We start from the raw sequence: 27560 nt of genomic DNA, 5'->3' as shown, positions 1-27560 counted from the left end.
TGAGAATATAGGATTCCCTCCTGCCTGTGGTGGGTTGTTTTGGAAAGTGTTGAAAAAGAAGTGGATCTGAGTGGCTTTGGAATATGGATTTGATGTAATAGAGGATTTCCCAAACTTACTGGTCATAACAGGTTCTTTCTCCTGTCGATTGATTCACTAGGTAATGCCCTAGAATCCTTGGTTAACGAGCACCCCCAGAAGATTCTTGTAATTGGGTGAAATTGATTGGCTAATTTTACACTCACTATTTCAGAGCAGGGGACTTGGTGTGATTAAAAAGTGTTTTGGAGATCATCTACATCTAAGAGAATGAAGCAGGAAAAAAGTTAATTAGGCAATAGTTATTTTGATAGGAGGTAGTTGTACCTTTTACTATGTTGCAGTAATATAAATGAGATGTGGAAAATGATGGAATTTCAGGGATTAAAAGATATTCCATCTTTACTGCTTGGGAAGACAAAGAGAAACAGGGAAATTGAAGTGGATAAGCTGATTTGTGGAAGAAACTTTGTAGGGTTGGAGGTATATTGAGTCTTTGGTCATAAAATGTGCAGAAGACGTTTGTAAATATTAACTTGAACTCTAGAATTAGTAAAACATTACAGTAAAATAGTCCGACCTTGGTAAGATGAGGATATCAAGTATTTGTTCTCAATATAAAACTCTTTTAGGGCAAATGTGCAAATCGGGCTTTCAGGTTTTTGTTTGTTGTTTTTTCCTTACTGTTCAAATCTTACTGCTTTCTGCACTTCTGGGTTTCCTTGGAAAGCTGAAATATTTATTCCATGCCCCTCAAGTGGTATGGTAAAGAGAGAGAGGTTAAGACTGAGTTGATGAGAGGGTTCTAGAAGGAAAGATAACATAGGAGTATTTAAAGTTACATGAACAGGTATATTAAGGAGTCCACCCTCTTTTTTTTTTTTTCTAATTAAAAAAATTTTTTTGCGTTCTTATTTTCTTAGATGAATATTTTGTCATGCACACTGAAAAGCTAATATGTTGTGTTCTTATATACTGGACTTTATTTTATTGATTTCTTTCCTGAACAAAATGAAACAAGTTTGGATATCAGGCTCTGAATTCTGTGATGAGATTCTTGCTGTTTTTGTGATGTGTGCCCACCACGTTTGCTTTCCTATGGTGGCAGATTTTTCTTTTTTTTTTCTTTTTTTTTTTTTTTGGTGGTACGCGGGCCTCTCACTGTCGTGGCCTCTCCCGTTGCGGAGCGCAGGCTCAGCGGCCATGGATCACGGGCCCAGCCGCTCCGCAGCATGTGGGATCTTCCCGGACCGGGGCGCGAACCCGCGTCCCCTGCATTGGCAGGCCTATTCTCAACAACTGTGCCACCAGGGAGGCCCGGTGGCAGATTCTTAACGGGATGACCCACTAAGCTTTTGCTTTCTTGGTCTCCCCCTTTGGCAACCCTTCATTACCCCATTCAGAAAAACTTTGGACACTTTTCTATGTCCATTGCAGAGTAACATTTGTCTCTGAAGTGTAAAATTTTCTTCCTGTAATAAGCAAGAATTTTTGGATCTTTGTGCCCACATTCATCTCCCCTTCTTGTCCCCTCCTTGGCCTTTTTGTTTTCTTTAGAAAGTTTTAGCATAAGGCCCTACCTATAACAATTGAAATTTAGCTCTGTCAGTTAATTGCCTTCACATTCAAATGAATCTAATGTATCTCAATAAAACCTTTTACAATTTATGAGAATGGCTAGGGGTAGTGTTCTGAATTTTGCTGTATTATATACAATGGATATTTTAAGTCATTTAGTGAAAAGTTTGCTGTTTTCTAATAGGACTAAATGTGTTTACATTTTTGTGGTTCATCTGTTAAAAGTATCTGCTATATTTTTAGCATTAACATAGGACTTTCTATATGTGCCAGGCTCTAGATATTTTTGAGTTCCATTTGGTTTTTGTGCCCCTGAAAAGAGAGGGGTGAAGAGAATCTCAGGCCCCAGATTTATATATTTGTGGCCCAGGTTTGGGGGTGAAGTACAGGATGCGTAGTGGTAGAACTATATAAATTGGCACACATCTGGTTTGAGAAAGCACTGTAGATTTTCTTGTGTAATTATTTTTTCTCCCTGCTTTGATACAGAGAACCTTCTTATAAATAAATTTTTTAAAATGCAAATAAAGATGAGCCAGAGGAAGAAGGGATCAGTGGAGGAGGAGTTACATAGAACAGCCAGGTTCTTTTTTGCTATTCTTTTGATGACCTTTTTTTCTGTCTTCATGAAACTGGGACTATTTCAGAATAGTTCTTAGAGGATGCTAGGGAGAAGCAAGGGACACAGTGTCATTTTTTAACTGTCCATCTACTCCCTGCCCCATAATTATCATATCTATTGACCTATTGAGGAAAATTCAAATAGACTGTCTTCTCTATGGGGTAGACCCTGTTCCTCTTTAATGGTATGAGACTGGAAGGTCATAATGAAATTTGTAGTAGGAGTTTACTCCGTAGATTGGGCTACATAAAATCCAGGTTTTATTTTTATATTGTATTTCAGAACACCTTAAAAGCCTTATTAATCTGTCATTGTTATTAACAGTTAAGAGTTTTTGCATGAGCATCATTATTCTGCTTCTATGAGTTATTTTTCCCACCTTTCCCCAGACCTTCCGTGTCTAATTATTTTGGAGTTTTCAAGAATAGGGCAAAGTATTTAGTAGATAGAAGTATTTAGAGTACAAAATACTTTTCTGCAGTCTTTGAATTGTTATTAGACCATGTAGGCCTATGAGAGAGAGGTATGCCAGGCTGAATAGTCATTTATGTGATTCCTTCTTTCAAAATACAGAATAATTTTTAAAACTTTTGGTAAATGTTAACTGGAACCCATGCTGCATTGGAAAGCAGTGTTTCAAACTGCTGTTCTCTCTGCCTGAAGACAAGTTTTTATTTCCATGTTCCAACACCCAACATTTAGTATCACTTTAAAAAATGGAATAGATGCCTAGGTCTTTGCTAAGTCAGTGTGGTGCAGAAAATGATAAATAGGGAGGACTCCAATATTGACCTAAAATATTCTAATCAAGGAATTCCAGATACTTCTCTCCACCCATGTTGTGATATGTAGACTTATCACATGTGGTCTTAATTTAGTAGTAAAACTTTGAATATTGCTAAAAATAAAATGCAGTAGAAGTTTAAATGTTAATAAGTCTAGAGGGTCAAATTTTCTGGGGGTACAGATATTAGCTAATAAAGTGAATATTTCTGGTTTAATTTAATGAAAATCAAGCTCACAGTTTCAGTTGCACAATTTATTTGGAAGGTTTGCTTCTGGGGCTGATAAAATAAGCAATAGGAAGGCATAGGATTGCTACTTCAGAAAATACCGAAATTTAGGGATAAAGAGAAGATGCCTCTAGAGAATATTTAAAATAAAATAACTTTGTACAAAGCAAGGAACTGAAGATGTAAAATTGCTGTAAGGCCATTGTACCAAATACTAACATTGTGTTCCTCACTCGCCCAAGAAGAAATTGCATCAGCAAATAATCTACTGAGCACTGTTATTTGGATGGTACTGAGATGAACAATTGTTTCACTTGTTTCTGGGCCCCCACCTCCACCCGTTAGCCTCCGCGAGCTGTGCATGTTATGGGAGGTCATGTGACAGTGATCCTTGGTTTTGTTCATTTAGCCTGTCAAAACAGTTTTATGTAGGTGGAAAGAAATGAATGAAATGAATAGAGCGGGTTAGCTGCATCAGCTTTCGTTTGCACTGAAGGTAATGAATGTTGCAACTGGGATAGTATATCAAGCCCCCAGGAATATCCAGTTTGATAATGCTGGAGAGAAGGCACCAAAAAGCAGCTGTAGTGCTAATCTGTTCTAAATCTCATTTGATACTTAAATTAAAAAATAAATTTTATTATTGTCTTCACGATAATTTAACACTTGGTAATGCTTTTTTAAGTGTTGAAGTGTTTAATTTTTGATACAGTTTTTAAAGGTTACAGTCCATTTACAGTTGTTACAAAATATTGGCTGTATTTCCTGTGTTGTACAATACCTTGTAGCCTATGGTACACCCAGTAGTTTGTACCTCCCACTCCCCCATCCCCTAGATTGGCCCCCTCCCCCACTGGTAACCACTAGTGTGTTCTCTGTATATCTGTTGAGTCCACTTTTTTGTTATATTTGACAGTTGATAATGTTTAAACAATATATACTCCTCTTATTTTACCTTCAACTATAACTTATAATTTAGTAAAGTGCCTAGTTCTTTTCAGTGATCCCTGGTTAATAGCAGAAATATCAACGTGGCTTTTCTGAAAAATGTTCTAGAAGAAATTAAGTATGTTTGTCTAGTATAGTGAATGGAACATGAGCTATTGGAGGAAGATATTGAATTTCTCTGAGTCTGTTCATCTGTTAAAATAAAGTAATATTTCCTAATATCTCACAAGGGTTTTCTGAGAATGAGAACAGAAATAAAACAATCAGCATAAATAGCAAACACCCAACAAATATTATTTTTAAAACCCCAGCTGTTCTTACAGGTCTATTTGCTTATGTTAGTTTTGATCTATTTTACTTTGTCTTAACAAATTCTTTTGGATGCTAAAATAGTATAGTTCTCTGAGATACGAAATGATCCTAGATTTAAAAAATAGAAGGCTTATAGATAGAACAAGTTGACAGATTATTGAAAGAAGCACCAAATTATTTGTTTGGGTTTTTTTTCCTACTTAGTTGAGAATCTGTACTCATATTTCTTTCTTTCTTTCTTCCTTCCATCCATCCATTTATTTTTGGCCGCATTGGGTCTTCCTTGCTATGGGCTTTCTCTAGCTGCAGCGAGCAGGGGCTACTCTTCCGTTGTGGCGCGCAGGCTTCTCATTGCCGAGCACAGGCTCTAGGCACACGGGCTTCAGTAGTTGTGGCACACGGGCTCAGAAGTTGTGGCTCACAGGCTTAATTGCTCCGCGGCATGTGGGATCTTCCCGGACCAGGGCTCGAACCCGTGTCCCCCGCGTCGTTAGGCAGATTCTTAACCACTGTGCCACCAGGGAAGTCCCTGTAGTCATATTTGTACTGTTAAAGGTTTAAAGTGAGGTTCTCAGACCCCTTAAAATAAATCATCAATAGCTTTCAGGAAGGATAAAAATCTATAATAGACATATAAAATAGCCTCTGTTTACAGTATAGATGACTTCTAGGAAAAATTAGATAAAAATTAAACACAATAATCCCACAGAATTTTAAGGTTGCCATTCAGTGTGTTATTCTTCAGAAGAAAATTGATTGTAGGTTTTTGGAAGAAGGAAGAAGTCCCTCCCTGTTTGGTCCTCCCGCCCACCCTTATTTATACTTTGCTATAAGTAAGTAGTTGGCAGATTTTTTACAATGACTTTTAACAAATACTTTTTAAAATCAGGATGGTGGCAGCATTGACCATTGCAGGTTGGTCATAGTGTTTGAGTTGTGTTAAGTTACTGAGTCTCAGAGGCCCAATTTCAATCCTCACCTTGCTTTTAAGTCATAGGAATTTCTTCTGTTCCTGGGGAAATGCTAACTACTTGTGAAAAAAGTACACATACACTTTTTTTTTTTTTTTTTTTTTTTTTTGTGGTACGTGGACCTCTCACTGCCGTGGCCTCTCCCGTTGCAGAGCACAGGCTCCGGACGCGCAGGCTCAGCGGCCATGGCTCACGGGCGCAGCTGCTCCGTGGCACATGGGATCTTCCTGGACCGGGGCACGAACCTGTGTCCCCTGCATTGGCAGGCGGATTCTCAACCACTGCGCCACCAGGGAAGCCCCATACACTTTTTTTTTGAAAGCACATTCATGGATTCATTCAACACATGGCAACTGAACAATGCTAGGTTGTCAGATGCTAAAGATAGAACACTGAAAAAGGCATTTTGTCACTGCTTTTAGAGTAAGTCTCAGTATATTACTTGTGATTAAGAGCTCTGAAAGAGGCATATACATAGTTCATGCAACTATACATATATATGGCAGGGGGTGATTTAACCTAGAGTGAGGGGCAGCCAAGGAAGGTATCCCCATGGAAATGACAGATCTTTGAAGGATGGCTGGGCATTAACCAGGCATAAAATGTTGATGGAAGGGCATCCTGTATGGAGGGAACAGTGTGTATGAAGGACCTGAGTGGGAAGAAGCATGACATGTCTGAGAAAGACACATGAGAGTGACAAGAAATGAGGCTCGAAAAGTGGGCAAGGATTGCATTGTGTGGGACCTCATTGGTCACAATGATTTTCCACCTTTATCCTAACAGGATTAGGACATACAATACTTCACTGAGTCTAAGATTTCAATTATGTGATAACATTCTAATTTCAGAGATGTTTAAAATGTGGAAAACGGTATTTCTAAGAATTAATAAAGTACGCATACCGCAGAATTGATTAAGTTGACTTAAAAATATTCTGGTTGTATTTGGACAGAGTGGAAAAACACATTGTACAGGGAGAAGTTTAGCCGTGTGGAAACAGCTAGTAGGTTATTGCAGAAATCCAGAGGAGACCGTGATGGCTTGAAATAGGGTGGTGGTAGTAGAGACAGACACGAGTGAATTACTTTGGTTTGAGTTTCTGCAGGAAGGGTTTACAAGCCTTGTGTACTTTAAAGCAGTTTTGAAAACTTGGAATTGTAGATGTGAAAGAAACAGTCTTTAAGTAGATTTTAAATTAAAATTAAAATTTAAGTAACCATGTAGAATGATTAGGCTACAGTTTTGGTTAACGTCTAGTGACAGTTTCTGGCTAAAGTTATATACCAGTTGAGAGAAAACATTTCATTGGCTATTAAGTACTGTATACTACCTTATCCTGTATAATGTATATTCCAAGTTTCAGCTACAGTGGTCTACTGTAAGTGATAATACTTTCCCGAAGCTCTAAACTCTGGGTGAATAAACAAATTTAAATAAATAAATTTAAATTCTGTAGCTCACTGTTATTAAAGTTTTGAGTCTCCTCGCCCCCAGTCTATCCTGCATTTCGAAGTTTGTCTTTAGCACTTTTTACAGAATCTTGTGGTCTTAAACATTTCAAGTATTGTAAAACTAGAACTGTGGGTACTTTCATGCTCATGATCTCAACCCTTAGGGTAACCTGCCGATATGGGAGCTAACACTAGCTTGTGCACACAGAATTGGGTCTTTTGTGATATGCTCTCAAAGCACTCAGTTTTTTCTCTTTATAATACCTAATAAAATTAGTTCCTCTGCCTCATACATTGTAAGGTCTAGAATAGCAGGAACCTTGTCTCTAATGTTTGTCCTATCCTGTTGTCTGACACAGGGTACTCAAGCATTTGTTAAAATTTAATTAAACATACATGAAGATATACATTAATTGCTAAAACTGAAATGAAGGTTGCATGCTACAGAAAATAAGAGTAGTTATCAAGACAATCAGGTAGACTATATATTAAAATATAAAAATTAAATATCACTTAACACTTAATGGTAGGTAGAATATTATAATTCATTTGGCTCGCGACTACTGTCTTCTGATTGTTTTGAGAATAGCTTAACTTCACAGTTTCTTTAAAATAAGTTTTTGTAATTCAACAGTAATGTATGAGAGTCAGCAAGTGATCTAGATTTTCCTTCTTCTTCTTTTTTTTTTGGCCTCTCCCGTTGCGGCGGAGCACAGGCTCCAGACGCGCAGGCCCAGCGGCCACGGCTCACGGGCCTAGCCGCTCCGCGGCACGTGGGATCTTCCCGGACCGGGGCACGTACCCGCGTCCCCTGCATCGGCAGGCGGACTCCCAACCACTGCGCCACCAGGGAGCCCCTTCCTTCATTTTTTGAATAAAGTTTCCTTAAATGAGGAACATTTAAGAATATATGGTAAACAATATATTTTTTAAAACATATATTGGGGAACCCTATTGTCAGTAAATAGAAAACCAAACAAGCTGAAAACTCTTCCCACTGTAAAATACCAGACATTTTGAAAATTTTGATGAGAGGAACTACAGAAACCTATCCTTTTAAATGCATAGCTGAGCTTATAAGGCTGTCAGGATAATTTCCAAGGTCTAAAAAACTAAGAAGAAACTAGAAACCAGAATAGGAAAAGTGTGAATTGACACTAGGGTTTTTCTTGGGACAATTGCCAATCTTGTTAACTAAGACGCATGGTTTTACTGTCTCCCCAAGGATAGATGAAGTCTTATCTTAAGCCTGAGCAGGTATTGGAACTGAGATCCAATAAACTTGTTCCTTAAAAGGGAACAAAACCTTTAATATAAAGACAGACTAGAGAAAATTTCAGTTTCTGAGTCAGGGAAGAAACGGTTTTTCCCAAGTCAGCTGAAAAGAGTTTACCCTGAGAATACATAATCAGGGACCTGTATTCATAAAAGTATGAGATTCAAATTTGAACTGATTACATGCAGGCATCACCAAGACTAGTAATATCCCTGCAGCACTAAGGCATAAATAAACTCAGGGCCTGTCCACAGCAATACACCCAAAACTGAGGATATTCCAACAGACAAATCACAGTTTAAGATAACCATATTATCCACTATTGTTAATCATGTGAAGAAACAAACCACCATGAATGAATGTCAGCAGCCAAAACACTAGGCAAAATTAGATCCCCAGTAACTCAGATAAAAGTGTTATTGAATTGAGCCCCTAAAGCACATCATTTTAAAAGAATTAAAGGATTAAAAACTAAAACCACAAAAACATCAAGATGGTATTGGAGGGGGCAGTGAATGACTGATTTGGTAAAGATTCAAAAAGAGCTTCAAGAAATGAAAATGTATTGCAATTAAAAACTAAGTAACAAGTGCCACTTTCCTCAGTCATCTGGCCCCAGATACTTCGACTTGTCCTTTGGCCCTTTGGCCGTCTGTTCTCTGGGAAAGGAACGGTTTAGGAAGATAGCCCAAGATGAAAGAGCTATGGATCTGAGTCTCAGTGGACAGGGTATGTGACTTTGTGGATGGTTGCAGCTTCAGGTTAGGAGTGGGAATAAAAGTGATATTAGGTTGTGAAAGTGGGCTTTTATAGAACTTTGAGAGAAGGCAATCTTGCAGTGATGATTTGGAGATGGAAATAATTTTGGAGATGAACCCTGAGACGGAGGAAATTCCAAGGAGGATGCTGGGAAAACTTGTCTGTTCATGAAGCAGGGTTGGGGTGGAGGTTGGTGGGGATCATTGCAAATTGAGCCACCAGTTATCATTTCTCATTCAAAGCCCCATGTGTGGGGTTACCACTGAGTGGGGACAAACCCCTCCCCCAGGCACTGGGCCTAGAGAAGCGGCAGGAGAATTCCTTCTCCACTGAAGTCTTTAGTTAGTGCCCAACTTGTTTTCTTCTTCGTTTTCTTTTTTCCCCCCTTTTCCCACCTTGCTTTGTTGTTGATGCTAGCTGGGAAAGTAGGGACTGAAGTAGTGACTGAATTCCCTTTATCAAACCCTCCGGTGAGTACTTTTGGTGACAGACTGACTGCTTGACCTCATTTTATTTTCTGTATGGATGTCCAAATATATGTCTGACTCACCAGTATACCCAGCCCTTCAATACTTGTATGGCTAGTTGCAAGGGTATAGTTTGTGTTCATCTCTTATTTCTGGATCAGGGACTGAGACCTTGCCACATGTCCTTTGCATCTCTGCCTCCTTTAGACTTTAAAGTTTGATTAATTAAAAAAAATTTTTTTAAGGTAATAAGCAGGTTAGACGTGATAATAATGAGAGAATTTCATGAACGAGAAGGTAGATCTGAGAACACTGCCCAGAAGGCAGCAGAGAGAAAGAAATGGAAAATGAGAGAGAAGTTAAAAGATACGAAGGATCGAGTAAGGTTCCACGCACACACACCCTTACACATAACACATACAGACACACATAGAAAATCTTAGAAGAGAATGGAGAATGGAAGGAGGCAGTATTCAAAAAGGTAATTGTTGAAAATTTTCCTGATGCGAAGACAAATACCTGAAACTTTGGGCTTAAAAAGCACAATTAGCCCCCATTATGTATAAAATAAAACTTAGATGCTTGGTAGTGAATGTGCAGAGCACAATTTTTTAAAAAAATCTTTAGAGTAACCAGAGAGAAAATACAGATAACCTACAAAGGAGGACATGTATACTGAGAGCTACAGTAGACGCCAGAGTACCATGAAACAGTATCTTGAAAGTGCTGAAAGAAAACCAACCTAGAATTCTACATCCATCTAAACTATCATTCAAGAGTGATAGCAATTAAGAAAGTGTGGTATTAGCGCAGGACTAAACAGACCATGGAATAGAGTGTAGAATCCAGAGACAGAACTGTACTTCTATGGAAAGGATGGATTGATTGTTCATTAAATGGTATTGGGGCCATTGGTTGATACAGAACAGAAATAACAGTCAGCCCTTCTTTTACCCAACCAAATAAATTCCTCAACAATTCCCAGATATGGCAAACAAAACAAATTTATATTTTAAAAAGGAAAAGAAAAAAAATTATGACCTTAGTGTCTGGAAAAATTACTGAAGACATAAAATCCACCTACCACAAAGTAAAAGATAGATGAATTGAAATACGGTGAAATAAAAACATCTGTAAATCAAGACATCATAAACAACGTGAAAATGCAAACCACAAATTGAGAAAAGGTATCTGTAACTCATAAAACCAATAAAGGATTAGCATCCATAATCTATTAAGAACTGCTACAAGTAAGATAAAGCATCAGTTCCTTGCAGAAGAGGGGTCTTAAGTAGTCTGCAAAGAAAACAAAGTTTCTCACACTTTTTAATGACTTTGAAAATGTAAATTAAACTATAGAACATGACTTACACCCATCAAATTGACAAAAGTTAATGTCTGATAATACCAGTTGCTAGTGACCATGTACTGCAGTGGGAACCTTCATACAAAGCTGTTGGGAAGCTCAGTTGGTACAGTCCCTTTGAAAAGCAATTTGTTGATACCTATGAAGACTGAAGATGCCTATTCCCTGTGTACTTCTACCACTAGCTATATATCCTAATAGGTGTACTTCCTCTTTTTTTTGTGCCCCAGAAGGCTAGCGAAGGCTAGAAAAATGTCTTGTTTTAGGCCCATATAGTAAAATACATAGGATTATATTGGAAACAAATTATATTAAAATAGTTACCAAAACTTTTAAATTTGTGATACAGTATGCATTATTAGTGTCTATTAATAAGAGCTACTGGAAGATCTAATAGCTATCATAATTTCAAAGTAATGCCTAGTGTGGTATATTGAGATAATCTGCAACCACTGTTACGTGATATGAAAATACCTATGTCTGTTGGTGACAAATCACAGGTACTGCTGAATGCTATTAGGTACATACATTCATTCAAGGAAATATTAAGTTTCAATTCAAGGTTAATGAAAAATAAAGATATACTTGTTTTCACACATGTTCACAAACCTGCCTTAAAGGGGTTTATAGACTCCAAGATAAGAGCCTGCATCCTAGAGATTAACACTGCAAAACCTTTGCCATATTGTAATAGCAAAAAAATGGGGAAGCGCCTAAAGATTGATCAGTAGGAGATTATATATAAATTGTGGTGTATTCAGACAGTGGATAACTGCATAGCAGTGATAATGAATGGAGTTACACTAATATGGTAGATACCTTGTAATGTCTCCTTGTACCATCATGGGTGAGCTCAAACGATGTTGAGTGGAAAATAGCCACCTTCCAAATAGTACATGCTCTATAACTTCTTTTTATGAAATCTTAACATTTCACCTCAAGTGTAAAAACCCGTATGGGAATGGTATATCCGATCAGGGTAGTGGTTGTTATTCAGGGGTGAGCAGTAGTGATGGGAAAGGCCATCTAGTTACATAGGAAGGTTTAAATTATGTCTTTAATGTTTAATTATTTAACTGTATCATAGACATATTACGTTATTGTGTGCCTGGACTATTTCGTTAAAATACTTACTATGTGCTTTGATAGAATATTATATGACAGTTTCCATTTTAATTTACAGGACAGTACAGAGTTTGTGTGTATGGGACTCTGTTAAGGGAAGAACAACAGATTAAGTGCTTTTCTCCAGTTAGATAAGAAGTGAATTAATCTGTGAAGTGCCAGGCACTTTAAATAAATCTACCTAGTAAACTAAATTAAATCTACCTAGTAGATTATTTAATTTTTACAAGAGTCCTATGAGGTGAAGGTATACAGTCATCCCTCAATATCCCGGTGGGGGGGTAGGAATTGGTTCCAGGACCCCACCCTCCACCCCTGTGGGTGCTCAAGTCCCTTTTATAAAATGGCACAGTATTTGCATATCTTCCCATATACTTTAAAATCATCTCTGGATTACTTATAATAGCTAATAGAATGTAAATGCTATGTAAATAGTAGCCAGCATGTGGGCAAACTATTCAAGTTTTGCTTTTTGGAATTTTCTGATCCACGGCCAGTGCGCCCCCCTGCGGCCCCCCCCCCCCCCCCCCCGGCATTTTTGATTTGCAGTTGGCTGAATCTGGGTATGCGAACTCATGAATATGGAGGACTTGACTTTATTCATGAAGGAAATTTTAGTTGAAGCAAAGACAGAATTTATGTTTAGATCTCACCACTTCCAAAACCCATACTTGTTCCATTATTAAATTGCTTATATCTGTCAATAGGTGACTTATTTTGGAAGTGGTAAATTAACTGCACCTAAAAAATGTGTATCTGAAGCACACATTAACAGTAAAGATACTAAGATAATCTCAGGCATGACTTTATTTTATTAATTGATTTATTTATTTTTTTGGCTGCGTTAGATCTTCATTGATGCACACAGGCTTCCTCTAGTTGTGGTGAGCAGGGGCTGCTCTTCGTTGTGGTGCGTGGGCTTCTCAGGGCTTCTCAGTGCGGTGGCTTCTCTTGTTGCAGAGCATGGGCTCTACGTGTGCGGGCTTCAGTAGTGGTGGCCTGTGGGCTAGTAGCTGTGGTGCACAGGCTTAGTTGCTCCACAGCATGTGGAATCTTCCCGGACCAGGGCTCGAACCCGTGTCCCCTGCATTGGTAGGTGGATTCTTAACCATTATGCCACCAGGGAAATCCCTCAAGCGTGACTTTATAATCAAGAGTTTTCTTAAATACACTTTAGCCTGTTCTCACACTCATATAACAGGCTGATGAAATTATTAATTATTAGTAACTTCAGTGTTAGGATGTTTTATTTTAACAGTATTGGTCATTTTTATTTAGTAAATGTTTAACATCTAAGTGTAACTATGTGACTTGGTGTTTTATTATCTTAAAAGCATATTCTTTTTTTTTCTTTGTTTATGTTTTAGGTGTACAGCAAAGTGATTCAGTTATACATATACATGTATCTATTCTTTTTCAAATTCTTTTTCCCTTTTAGGTTATTACACAATATTGAGCAAGAGTTCCCTGTGCTGTACAGTAGGTCCTTGTTGGTTATCTGTCTTAAATATAGTCGTGTGTACATGTCAATCTCAAACTCCCAATCCTGAACTGTATTCTGTCTTGCTTTTTGATTTTAGGATCGAAAGTTAACAAAATCTGAGAGGCAGAGATTTAAAGAAGAGGCTGAAATGTTAAAGGGTCTTCAGCATCCCAATATTGTCCGATTCTATGATTCCTGGGAATCCACAGTAAAGGGAAAGAAGTGCATCGTTTTGGTGACTGAACTTATGACATCTGGAACACTTAAAACGTAAGTTCATCAATATTATAAAAGCTGACCAAGAAGTATGAGAGAACTTGAGTTTTCTTATTTCAGGCCTTAACAGTTCTTCTCTTGTTGCCCAGTATACTAAAGAGGGAATGAATAGTTGCTCCAAATGTTAGTATATGAGCACATTTTCCTGCCCACAAGGTCCTCTGGTGTATAAAGTGGTTTGATAATTATGTATTGGTAAGTATTTAAGTGAGAAGTTGTTGTAGAATAAACCTAGTTGCTTTAAGTTATGGTGATTGGCATTGCTAAAATTGAGTGGCTAAGAGATTAGAAATCAAATGACAAGGTAGCCCTCTAGTGGTTAAAATGAAATTGAAGCTTATTGACAAGCTTTACCCATTTATTTTATCACCTCATATTGGCCAGTTTTTGCTACCACTATGCACATATTGTATCAGATGCAAATTGTATTGTGACATTTATCACTAGATAATTTCATTTCCCAAAGCATCAGAAATTGAAGCCAAAACATCTGGACCTGTCATCCCTTTCAGGAATATGGATAGGTCAAATGCAGAAATTTCCTGTATGCCTTTGAAGTCCCATGTCTCTTAGAGTATTTGTACTCAGAGAGGAAACTAGAGTAATTTTTATGGTGTGAATTTTTTGTGGAAGAATTGGATTGTTAAAAATTGTCTCTGTAGTGTGTATTTATTCTTTATAACCTTCTGTAGTTAATGCTACTGAGCTGATTAATCCCAGACCTTTGAAACATAGTCTTGTATTTCCTGGATGTACAAAATCCTGGATGCTCAAAATTAACATGTTGAAAAACCAACAGATTATTTCCCTCCTGCACATTCTAATTTTCCCATCCAACTTTTCTAATATTTATGGCAACATCTTTATCCTAGTTGTCCATGCTTCTTGTTATTCACATGCCTGTTTCTTTTCCTAGACTGTGCTCTCTAGCACTGTGCCTGAAACTTGATAGATATTTGAATGAATTAAGGAAAATTCTGTGGTAGTAGTTGTTTGTATATCTGCATCTTGAGATTCTTTTTCTGGTTTGAATACTTAGTGGGTTGTCAGTAGTCTGTCAGTAGATAGAAATAAAGTTAGTTGTTTTTTTTTAAATTTTTGATGAAATTCATATAACATAAAACTAACCTTTTAAAGTGTACAATTCAGTGACATTTATTACATTTACAATGTTGTGTAACCACATCTGTCAAGTTCGTAAACATTTTCATCACCTTAAAAGATCACCACATGGGGCTTCCCTGGTGGTGCAGTGGTTGAGAGTCCGCATGTCGATGCAGGGGACATGGGTTTGTGCCCCAGTCAGGGAGGATCCCACATGCCGCAGAGCGGCTGGGCCCGTGAGCCATGGCCACTGAGCCTGTGCATCCGGAGCCTGTGCTCCACAACAGGAGAGGCCACAGCAGTGAGAGGCCCGCGTACCACAAAAAACCCGAAAAAAAAACAAAGAAAAACAACACCCCATACCCTTTATGCAGTTACTCCCCATTACCCTTCCCATGTAGTATATTTTCTCTTTAATTGCACATGATCTAAGTTTCTAACCATTTTTCTTTTAAGTTTGAAGTTCTTTTTTCCCATTGTCTGTTTCAGTTTCTGAGCCTCAAAGCAAATGCAGCAAGAGGTAAAGTAGAAAGTGCTAGACTTAGAGTAGGAGTCTGCTCTCTGCTCTGACTTTGACCAGCTGTGATTTAGGGCAAGTAGATCCCCTTCTCTGGCCCTCAGTTCTCCATGTGTAAAATAAGTGGTTGGACTAGCTTATCTCTAGGATTTATAGATGGGCATTTTTTTTTACTCTGGTAAAAACATATAAAATTAACCATCTTAATCATTTTTTAAAAATTTATTTTATTTATACTTATTTTTGGCTGTGTTGGGTCTTTGTTGCTGCGTGCGGGCTTTTTTTTTGTGGCAAGTGAGGGCTACTCTTCATTGCAGTGCGCGGGCTGCTCATTGCCGTGGCTTCTCTTGTTGCGAAGCACCAGCTCTAGGTGCACAGGCTTCAGTAGCTGTGGCACGCAGACTCAGTAGTTGTGGCACACGGGCTTAGTTGCTCTTCAGCTTGTGGGATCATCCCAGACCAGGGCTCAAACCCATGTCCCCTGCATTGGTAGGCGGATTCTTAACCACTGTGACACCAGGAAAGCCCTTAATCATTTTTAAGTATATAGTTTAGTTAAATATATTCATGTTGCTGTGTAACCAATCTCGAGAATTCTTCATCTTGCAAAACTAAAACCCGTTAAACAATTCCCCTTTCTTCCTTTGCCCCAGCCTTTGGCAACCACCAACTGTTTTCTGTCTCTAAGGATTTATCTGATCAAGGTATTTCATATAAATGGAATATAAAATACGTGTTTGTGTTTGGCTACTTTCACTTACCATGTTTTCAAGGTTCATGTTGTAGCATGTATCAGTACTTCATTCCTTTTTATGACTAAATAATATTTTGTGGATATACCACAATTTGTTTATCCACTCACTTATTGATAGACATTTGGGCTGTATCCACCATGAACATTTGTGTACAAGTGCTTATTTGAATACCCGTTTTCATGCCTTTTAGATACATATATACCTTTGAGTAGAATTGCTGAGTCATATGGTAATTCTGTATTTAACGTTTTGAGGAACCACCAAACTGTTTTCCACAATGGCTGAACCATTTTACATTCCCACTAGCAATGTATAAGGGTTCCAATTTTTCATATTCTTGCCAACAATTGGTTTTTTTGTTTGTTTTTGGTCTTTTAATATCCATCTTGCTGGCTGTGACATGGTATCTCATTTGATTTGCATTTCCCTAGAGAGCAGTGATTTTGAGCATCTTATGTACATGTTATACATCTTTGGAGAAATGTCTATTCAACTCTTTGCCCACTTTGTCCATTTTTAAATTGGGTTGTTTGTCTTTTTGTTGAGTTATAAGAGTTCTTTATATATTTTGTAAGCTAAACCCTTATCAGGTACATGATTTGCAGATATATTTTTCCCATTCTATATATTCTTTTCACTCCTTAATGATGTCGTGTGATGCACAGAGTTTTAATTTTTGATTAAGTCCAGTTTATCTGTTTTTTTTTCCCTTGTTGCTTGTGCCTTTAGGGTTATATCTAAGAATCCATTGCCAAAACCAAGGTCATGCAGATTTACCCCTAACTTTTCTTCTCAGAGTTTTATAGGTTAGCTCTTTTATTTAGATCATTCTATTTTTTTTAAATTTATTTTTTAAATTTTTTGTGGTACGCGGGCCTCTCACTGCTGTGGCCTCTCCCGTTGTGGAGCACAGGCTCTGGACGCACAGGCTCAGTGGCCATGGCTCACGGGCCCAGCCGCTCCGCGGCATGTGGGATCCTCCCAGACGGGGGCACGAACCCGCGTCCCCTGCATCGGCAGGCGGACTCTCAACCACTGCGCCACTGGGGAAGCCCTAGATCGTTCCATTTTTTGAGTTAACATTTGTGTATGTATGAGGTGTGGGATCCAACTCCATTCCGTTGCATAGGGATATCCAGTTGTCCTAGCACCGTTTGTTGAAGAGACTATTCTTTCCCTGTTGAATGATCTTGACACCCCTGTCAAAAATCATTTAACCATAGATGAATGGGTTTATTTCTGGACCCTCCATACTATTCCACTGTTGTATGTATCTATCCTTATGCCAGTACCACACTGTTTTAATACTGCAAAACCGAGCTTTGTGTTCTCCAATTTTGTTCTTCTTTTTTGATATTGTTTTGGCTATTTGGGGCCCCTTGTAATTCTGTATCAACTTGAGGATTCGCTTTCCGTTTCTGAAAAAAGGCTGTTAGAATTTTGATTGCATCTGTAGATATAATCAGATCTATCTGTAGATATATCGAATCTGTGGGTCACTTTGACTAATATTGCCATCTTCACTATATTGTTTTCCAATCCATGAACCCATCTCTCCATTTTATTTAGGTGTCCTTTAATTTCTTTCAACGGTGTTTTCTAGTTTTTAGTGTATGAATTTTTCACTTCCATAGTTAAATTTATTCCTAAGTATTTTATTCTTTTGGATGCTGTTGCAAATGGAATTATTTTCTTGCTTTCCTTTTCAGGTTGTTAATTGTTGGGGTGTACAACACAACTCATTTGTGTGTGTTGATCTTGTACTCTGGCAATTTTGCTGAATTCTTTTGTTAACTCTAGTTGTGTGTGCATGTCTGTATGTATTCTTTAGAATTTTCTATATATAGGATCATGTTATCTGTAAATAGGGGGAGTTTTACTTCCTTTCCAATTTGGGTACCTTTCTTTTTCTTGCCTAATTAATCTAGCTAGAGTTTCTAGTACAACACTGAAGAGCAGTGGTTATTCTTGTCTTATTCCCAGTCTTAATGGGAAAGCTTTCAGTGTTTCACCACTGTAGTATAGCTGTGGGTTTTTCATAAATGCTCTTTATCGTGTTGAATATATTCTCTACTATTCTTAGTTTGAGTATTTTTTTTTTTTTATCATGGAAAGGTGTTGGATTTTGTCTGATGCCTTTTCTGCATGAATTGAAATGCTCATGTTATTTTCCCCTTTGTCCTGTTAATGTGATACCTCACTCATGTAATCGAAACCGTTATGACATAGAACATTTCCATCATCTCAGTACATGCCCTTAAACCTCTTTCTAGGCAGCTCTTTCCAGGCAGCCCTTTCTTCACCCTCCAGAAGTAACTTTGTTTTTATATATGTTTTTAAACCATAAAACCAACTTTCACCATTAGTTTTCTTTAATTACCTCATATCCCACCCAAGTGAAGCAGAATTTCATTTTTAAATTTATTTTTAAGATTTCATATTAGTTTCTGCATTAGCTTTTTGGTTAAACTCCGTGTGGGGGTGTGGATGTGGGTGTGTGTGTGTGTGCATTTGAAATACCTTTTTTAGTGGTTGCTTTAGATACTGCATTTATATCTTTAACTTTTCACAACATGCTTAGGGTTGATACTTTACAATTTCATGTAAAATAAAGGAAACTTAGAAAAATATAGGCCCATGTATTTCTAGTACTTATACTTTATGCTATAATTTTCATGTTACATTTATTGTTTAGATCCTGTAATACAATGTTATAAATTTTCCTTTAAGTAGTCATATGTAACATAAAGATAGTAATAGGAAAATGTAGTCTTTTATATTTACCATCAGTGCTCTTCATTTTTCCCCTGAATATTTCCAGATAAAATAGCATCTGAACTCAGTTCATCAGAAATCTCTGTCCTGTTCTTTTAGCATTAGCTGGGCTGCTTGTATGGCTGCTTTGCTACACATACATGTATTTCAGAGGTCAGCCAGAGATTTAGGCAGAGTGAATATGCAGAATTTGGAGATCCCCTTCTATACCTCCTTCTTAAAAAAATTTTGTTTATCTTTTGGCTGTGTTGGGTCTTCGTTGCTGCACACGGGCTTTCTCTAGTTGCAGCGAGTGGGGCCTACTCTTCGTCGTGGTGCACGGGCTTCTCATTGCGGTGGCTTTTCTTGTTGTGGAGCGCCAGCTCCAGACGCTCGGGCTTCAGTAGTTACGGTGCGTGGGCTCAGTAGTTGTGGCTCACGGGCTCTAGAGCACAGGCTCAGTAGTTGTGGCGCATGAGCTTAGTTGCTTACGGCATGTGGGGTCTTCCCGGACCAGGGCTCAAACTGTGTCCCCTGCATTGGCAGGCGGATTCTTAACCACTGCGCCACCAGAGAAGCCCCTGTACACTCCATTCTGGGATTACACACCACCCCAACCCTCCAACCCCCGCCCTGCCTCCTTTACTTTCTAGATCTCTGCTGTCCAACAGAGCTTTCTGTGTTGATGGAAATGTTCTGTAATCTGCACCATCCAAAATGGTAGCCACTTGCTACAATGCAGTTGTTGAGCACTTGAAATGTGACTAGTGCAACTGGGAAATGAAAATTTTTTATTTTAATTAAGTCATTTAAATATGAATATTCTTATTAGTCTAGTGAATATTGTATTGGACAGACTGTCATTGTAGAAAGTTCTGTTGAATAGCATTGTTCTAGACCCTGTGGTAATCTTGAACTCTATCCTCGTATTCATTCCTCAGCCAATAATGCTCCAGGTTTTAGTCCAGGTTTGAGCAACCCCCACAGACTAGTGCTTTCCCTTTTCCCTCGTGTGTACTCCCTCCCAGTTTATGCCTGATTTTGATTCCTCCAGAGCTTTCAAGTAGTTGTGTGTGTGTATGTGTATTTATTAGAGTTTATAATTATATCTGCATCCAATAAGAATTGCTTCACCATTGCCAGAAGTCGAACTCTGCCTCTTAACTTCTAAATCATTTTAGCAGTGATCTAATTTTAAGGAATTTATTTTTTGTGCTTTATCAGAATTTGCTTGCCAACTACTTATTATCCTATCCCCTTTAACCTTACTAAAAGTAGCACTAACCTAAGCTTGCTGAATCTTAATATTCTGAACTTGATATTCCCATCTCAGATATGCTAGAATTTAATGGAATTCTTCAAAGTAATAAATGCATATCATTGATAACCTGTTTGGTGTACCTTGCCTTTTCTAGGTACCTGAAAAGGTTTAAGGTGATGAAGATCAAAGTTCTGAGAAGCTGGTGCCGTCAGATTCTTAAAGGACTTCAGTTTCTTCATACTCGAACTCCACCTATTATTCACCGGGATCTTAAGTGTGACAACATCTTTATCACTGGCCCTACAGGCTCAGTCAAGATTGGAGACCTAGGTCTGGCAACCCTGAAGCGGGCTTCTTTTGCCAAGAGTGTGATAGGTATGTTTCAGGTGTACCTTGCAGTCTCACTGGCTTCCTGACATTCCTTTTATTTAGAAACCTGACCTTGTCAGAGCTTTTATTATGGTAAATAAACCTTCAGAAATTCAGAGCTTGAACCCAGGAAGTGATGTGGAGTTCTCTATTTCTTTGCCTCTAGAATCATCTTGAAGACCATGGTTGTTTTGTAAAGTTATATGAAGAGAAGTAAGGTGAACTTTGCTGACAAAACATTTTGTAATAATTGTTAACCTTACTGAGTCATTTCATTGATACTTAGTATCATATACTTATTTATATAACAGATAAAGTATGTTACTTTCCCCATAAAAGAAATTGAATTTATATATAATTTAGTTTCTGAAGAAGTCTGTTGGATATATGTATATTCAAAAATATCTGCCTATTAAAACTTTATTTTAAAATGTGAAAATATGATGGTTCATTATGAACTTTTTTCTTACTCCTACTCTTCAGAAGATACACCTGAAACAGTTTTCAGCCTCAGTTCTTTTGACATTTTGGGTTGGACAGCTCTTTGTTGTAAGGACTGTCCTGTTCATTGTAAGATGATTTAGCAGCATCCCTGGTCCTACTCACTGGATGCCAGTAGTGTGCCCCTTGCCCACTTCCCCCCAGTTGTTACAACCAAAAATGTCTCTGGACGTTGCTACATGTCCCCTGTAGGGCAAATCGTCATTCTTGAGAATCACTGATCTACACAACAAGTATGACAATTTGAAAACTTGAAATCTTCACAAACACTGTTCTCCCAAAAGGTGACAACAATAACAACAAGAAAGCCATTCAGTTTTAAGTGGGCTAGAATCCTATGTTTTAATAAGAAAAACATTGAACACCAGTAATTCGCACATCCTTACAAAATAGTGTTCCTGGGAAAAGAGTTATTTAAAGATGAATTTCCTTTTTGCCCTCCTTATAGGAAACAGTTCTTCGATTGTCTTTGGCATCTTACTCTCTGTCCCAAGAGGGTTTTTTCTTTTTTTCTTTTTTTGTTTAAACCATAGTGTGCAAGCCTGTTTTTAGAAATGTCCTATAATTTGAGGTATTCGGGCTTAATTTCTTTGGAAACATTGGAAACCTGGTGTGTGGAATCATACACTCTATGCTCATAATTCAGTCTGAGAACTCAAGTGCAGACCGAATTATTTGTGTGTGTGTGTATAGGATGTGCCTCACTACACTTCTTACATCTGCAGTAGGTTTGTGTACTGCAGGGGGTGGTAAGTGTGTGGAGAAGAGGGCTCTGGTGAGTGGCCTTTATAGAAGATTACAGTTTATTTCATCATTTAAAAAATGTATTGAATATAAGGGTTTTTTTACTGAAAAGCCACCTTAAAAGTGAAACTGATCAGATGGAATGTTAATGGCAAGAGACTAGCAATTATATGAATGTTAACCTTATAGCTACCGTACAGTAGGGGGCAGACAAGTATTTTGATCTTTTTTAACCCATCATCCTATCTTACAGGTAGATGCCATTATGTCTACTTTATTCCTTGGTAGTCTCTTACCTTTCCCTTTCGTTTGTTTTCAATATGAGTTATATCAGTTTATCTTTTATGCAAGGCTCTATTTTGACATTGTATAACACTAATCCATTTGAAACAGTAAATAGACAGACACTTGATCCTGTGCCAGTTTTTTATAAAGGAGTTGTAGTGTAAGATCTATAACATATTTGATGGAACCGACTAAGATGATTTCTTTCCTCTCCCCCCACCACCTACCTACCTTTCTTTTTCCTCCCTCACCTCTTACCCCCCTTCCACTTTCTTTCTCACAGGTCAACCCCTCTGCTGTTCCCCTTCCCATGAATTGCAGTTTCTCTTCACATTGAGTCGGAATCATTCTTTTAATTTAAGGTACCCCGGAGTTCATGGCCCCTGAGATGTATGAGGAGAAATATGATGAATCCGTTGATGTTTATGCTTTTGGGATGTGCATGCTTGAGATGGCCACATCTGAATACCCTTACTCCGAGTGCCAAAATGCTGCACAGATCTACCGTCGAGTGACCAGTGTAAGTCTTGTCCTAACTGACTGGTGATCTTAGGCCACATCTAAGAAGCTGTATAACATCAAACCATGCAAAAGGGAACAACACTAGAAAGCATCACATGGAGTTCACCCCCTCATCTGTCTGTGTCTCGTGTCTCCTCCTCTTATAAGGACTGGTCAGATTGAGTTGTGGCCACCGAACTCCAGGTTGACCTCATTCTAACTAATTATACCTGCAGTGATCCTGTTTCCAAATAAGGTCACATTCTGAGGAACTGAGGATCAGAATTTTAACATATCTTGGCGGGGGGACACGCAGTTCAACCTGTAACAGTTCATGGGTTCATCCAACAAATATTTAAGTCTCTGTTATGTTCCAGACTGCTTTCTAGATCCTAGGTATTGAATATTATAGTTAAGTAAAACACAAACCTGTCTCTCAAGAGCTTATTAGTAGGCGAAGGAGAACAAACAAGTAAACCGGACAGTAACAGGAGCACGTAGTAGTGCCTAATTGAGTTTGGACAGGTTAGGAAAATTATGTTAAATAAATAGGGAAAGACTAAGATCTATAACATTTGATATTTATAATATCATATTATATATAACATATTTGATATAACATATTTGATATCTAATGTAACTAATTTCTAAGATAGAGTTGCATGTGAAAAATCTTTTTATGTCTACAGTTTGAAAATAGGAAAAAGAAGAGACAAGGGATAAGGGAGGAAAGTGAAAGTTTAGAGTATACTTGAGCACTGGGGGAACCATTGCAGCTACTATAAGACTTGGTAGGTGTCGTGGGAATTCCCTGGCGGTCCAGTGGTTAGGACTTTGTGCCTTCACTGCCAAGGGCCTGAGTTCAGTCCCTGGTCGGGGAGCTAAGATCCCACAGGCCACGAGGTACAGCCTCCCCCACCCCCACAAAAAAAAAGACTTGGTAGGTGTCATAAGATCAGACTTAAATTTTTTTTTTTTTTAATAAATCTATTCTCACTTATCTATTTTTGGCTGCATTGGGTCTTCGTTACTGCGTGTGGGCTTTCTCTAGTTGTGGAGAGCAGGGGTTGCTCAGCAGTTGTGGCGCAGGGGCTCAGCTGCTCTGCAGCATGTGGGATCCTCCCAGGCCAGGGCTTGAACCCGCGTCCCCCGCATTGGCAGATTCTCAACCACTGCGCCACCAGGGAAGTCCCCAGACTTAAATTTTTAAAAGATTATTCTGGCTGCAGAGTGGAGGATGGATTTATGAGGAAACACTAAAAGCTGAAAACCCAGTTAAGTGGCTATTGCACTAATCTGAAGGAATAACCAATAGACTGAAATAAGGAGTTAAAGTAGAGATGACCAAAGTGGATTGACAAGAGATTGATTTTCTTTATGAATTTGAATTCAATTAAGCTAAGGTGTTCTTTTCCACCTAATATTTATGAAAACAAATAATAATGTGAAAATACCCTTTGTAAATACATATCTTCTTAAGGAGATCAAACTGAATATTAAACCTGATTAAGAGGTTAAATACATTAAATTTTAGGACTATAAAATTTACAATTCGTAAAATGGTTTGTGTAATTTATTTACTAACGTACTGTCTATAACTTCTTCACTCCATCACACTGTAAACCAGGGATTAGCAAACTATGATCCATGGGCCAAATCCAGCCTCCTACCCATTTTTGTACAGCCCGTGAGCTAAGAATTCTTTTTACATTCCTAAATGGTTGAGGGGGAAACCAAAAGAAGAATAATATGTGATGACCTATGAAAATTATATGGAATTCAAATTTCAGTGTCCATGAAGAAAGTAATGATACAGCCACTTATTTGTTTCTGTATTGTCTATGTCTGTTTTCACATATAACAATGGCAGAGTTGAGTAATTGCAACAGACTCTGTGGTTCAAAAATCCTAAATTATGTACTGTTCGGCTCTTAATGGAGAAAGTTGCTGACTCCGATTCTAAACACGTGACACCAGAAAGAGAAAAACAGATATCATATATTAACACATATATGTGGAACCTAGAAAAATGGTACAGATGAACCAGTTTCAGGACAGAAATAAATAGAGACACAGATGTAGAGAGCAAACGTATGGACACCAAGGGGGGAAAGTGGCAGGGTGGGGTGGGATGAATTGGGAGATTGGGATTGACATATATACACTAATATGTATAAAATGGATAACTAATAAGAACCTGCTGTATAAAAAAATAAATAAAATAAAATTCAAAAATTGAAAAATAGTCAAACACGTGACACCGGAACTTCTTAAAAAATTCTCCTCTGAAGAATTCTGTAACTAATTTCTAATCTGCAATAGTGGTGATAATGTTCTATTAGAATGCTATTAGCCTCTGCACTTGGAGTAGGCAGGAGAATCTCAGTGAGAGCAAGTAGTTACTTAAATTATTAGCTCTGATAATTTGTGGGCAGTCTTTTCTCTCTGTTAAGAGTAGAACTAGCTCTGATAATTTGTGGGAAGTCTTTTCTCTCTGTTAAGAGTAGAACTATCACTTTAATTCTGTGGCGAAAACATAAGAGGTTTTAATGTAACACCCATTTTTCACTGGCCATATTTATTCTTTCTATTGCCTAAGAATATATAGCATCTTAAACCCAGTACTACTGCTTGAGGTGATCATTCTGGATTTTAAACACAGACTTATTAACAAATATTTTTTATTTACCTTACAGCAGTACTGAATGTTTTGATAGTGAATAGACCAGAAGAATGAAGTATCCATCAGATAGCCATACATTTAAACATTCTCTACTGTCTCTCAGCCACCAGCCTTCTTTGTGGGTCTTGCAATATTTCTTTGAAACTTGGTAGATTTTGTTGTGAACCATCAGACAGTGCTTTGCTGTTAGACACACACTGCCTAGGCATTACCGGGTTGTCTAGTGATAGGTGTCTCTACTTAATCTTGTGAATTCAATTCCTGATTATTTCTCTAAACAAATAAAGGTTGGTACTTAAAATATCTCGAGGGATCATGGAATTTTAGTTTCTTTATGTAAAATGAAGTCTAAAAAATAACTGCTATTTAAAGAAGTAAAGTTATAAATTATATGGTAGGACTGTTTTTTTTTTTTTAATGCAGAATTTATGGGTGACCTGTATTAAATTCTACCTTGTTCTATACCTTACCCACCAGATACGTTTAACTGGTTAAAAATAATGACTGTAGGATGAGTAGGTGAAAAATAGTGTAAACCCTATTGATTAAATCTACTCACCGGAGGCTAAGGGCTAAAAGCAGTGTTCTTTGGCTTCAGACTGTCAGGCACAGCACTGCCATAAAATCAGATAAAAGTTTATATAAGCAATTCTATGATTAAAGAAAACAAATTAATTTGATTTTTAAGATAATGCATTTGAGACACTGTCTAATCAACAAATGAATCTTTATTTGCAAATGCAAACTCCAGCTCAGTTGAGAAGCAAATCCCCTTCTCAAATGAAAAAAGTGTTTGGCGTTAGCTTAATAGACCCTAGAAAGACCAATATCACTCTTTCCATAGTCTTCGTGTAGTATTGACCCTTTTTTCAGTTTTTCAATGGGTTGTGGTTTTTTTTTTTAAGATAAAGTTCACATACCATGAAATTCTCCATTTAAATCATTTGAAGTTATAAAATTCAGTGGGTTTTAGTGTATTTACAGTGTTCTGCAGTCATCACCCCTAATGCCACTCCATCACCCCCAAAAAGAAACCCCACACCTGTTAGCAGTCACTCCTCATTCCTCTTCCACCCAGCCCCTGGCAAGCACTAATCGACTTTCTGTTTTTATGGATTTGATTTGCCTGTTGCGGACATTTCATACGAATAGAATCATAAAATATATGGCCTTTTGTGTTACACTTTGTTTTCGTGTTATGCTTTGATATAGCGTAACATTTTTAAGGTTTATCCCTGTTTTATTTAGGATGAAGCAGTACTTCAGTCCTTTTTGTAGCTGAATAATATTGCATTGTATGAATGTACCACATTTTTAATGTTCAACAGGTTTTATTTCTATTTCTGTAGTTTCTTCCTCCTTTTCTCATTGTTTATAAACTGTTTGAACCTATAGCCACCCTCACCTCTGGAGAGGAATTGGGAACAGGAAGGATGAAATATACAGTGTTTTAAAAGGTATTGTCCTAGAGCCCGATTTATTAAATCTTTCTTTATAGTTTTGTGTTTGTAGCATAGCATATGGCACATTGTAGGCACTCAGTGATACTTTGAAGAATAAATGATTCAATTAAAGGAATCCCAGATATAGTCAAGTTAGACACTATGTCAGTTTGGGACAGTTGAGTTTACCCTGCAAAATCAGGTCACCTTAGAAATACTGAAATTATCCTACTAACGTGGAGTTGAATAGTAGCAAGTAGAAACTGATACACTTTATATATGTACATATACAATATATTTTTGTAGAATGGGAAAAGCTATTTGGTACAGCTAGAGCAGAAAACAATAACTTTAATAGAGTCAGAATTCCAGGACTAGAAAGGCATTTGAAAAAGTCATCTATTCACATGCTCTCCCATCAATTCTCAAATCACTATTGAGATCTTTGCTGTGCAAAGTGCAGTCCCCACAACCAGCAGAATTGGCATCCTAGGACACTTGTTTTTATAAAAATGTAAAATTTTGGCCCTGTCCCAGAAGGATTAAGTCAAAACCAGCATTTTACAAGATCCAAAGATGATTTGTGTGTACATTAAAGTTTGAGAAGTGTGAGCTACAACAGTGATCACCTCAGGTCCCTTCCAGTTCTGTATACCTTGTTTTTGGTTAAATTAAAAAAAAAATAGACTAAATATTGTCGTATCAAGCATTATTTGAATAAATTTTGTTCCATTGTTCATGGAGCCTTTTTACTAGCATTATAAGTAACCAAGTTGACTTAGAAATCTAACCCTATTTAATTGCATTTGTTTCTGCCTATTCAAGAGTTGCTTTTTAAAAACACAAAATAGTAAGTCAAGCTGTGGAAAAGCTGGAACAAAAAGCTTGAGGAGTTAAGTCATTTGGAACTTTTGGAACCCTTGGTCTCTGAGGATACTGCAGGCATTTACTTGTT

General features: G+C 37.7%; 1 protein-coding gene across 44 annotated transcripts in view; it reads left to right on the top strand.

Moving 5' to 3' along the window:
* The window catches only part of WNK1 (WNK lysine deficient protein kinase 1), a 135913-nt gene that overhangs the window by 47888 nt on the left and 60465 nt on the right, over positions 1–27560 (top strand). For all 44 annotated transcript variants that reach the window (XM_067008497.1, XM_067008482.1, XM_067008499.1 and 41 more), the window contains exons 2-4: positions 13511–13683; positions 20235–20455; positions 22342–22499. In XM_067008497.1, coding sequence (XP_066864598.1) covers positions 13511–13683; positions 20235–20455; positions 22342–22499 — 552 coding nt within the window. The remainder of the gene's footprint in view (positions 1–13510; positions 13684–20234; positions 20456–22341; positions 22500–27560) is intronic.

Source organism: Kogia breviceps, chromosome 12 (assembly GCF_026419965.1).
Source record: "Kogia breviceps isolate mKogBre1 chromosome 12, mKogBre1 haplotype 1, whole genome shotgun sequence".
In the NCBI taxonomy this organism is placed as follows: domain Eukaryota; kingdom Metazoa; phylum Chordata; class Mammalia; order Artiodactyla; family Physeteridae; genus Kogia; species Kogia breviceps.
The sequence above is the reverse complement of the archived record's forward strand: the minus strand, read 5'-3'. Positions and strand labels throughout refer to the sequence as shown.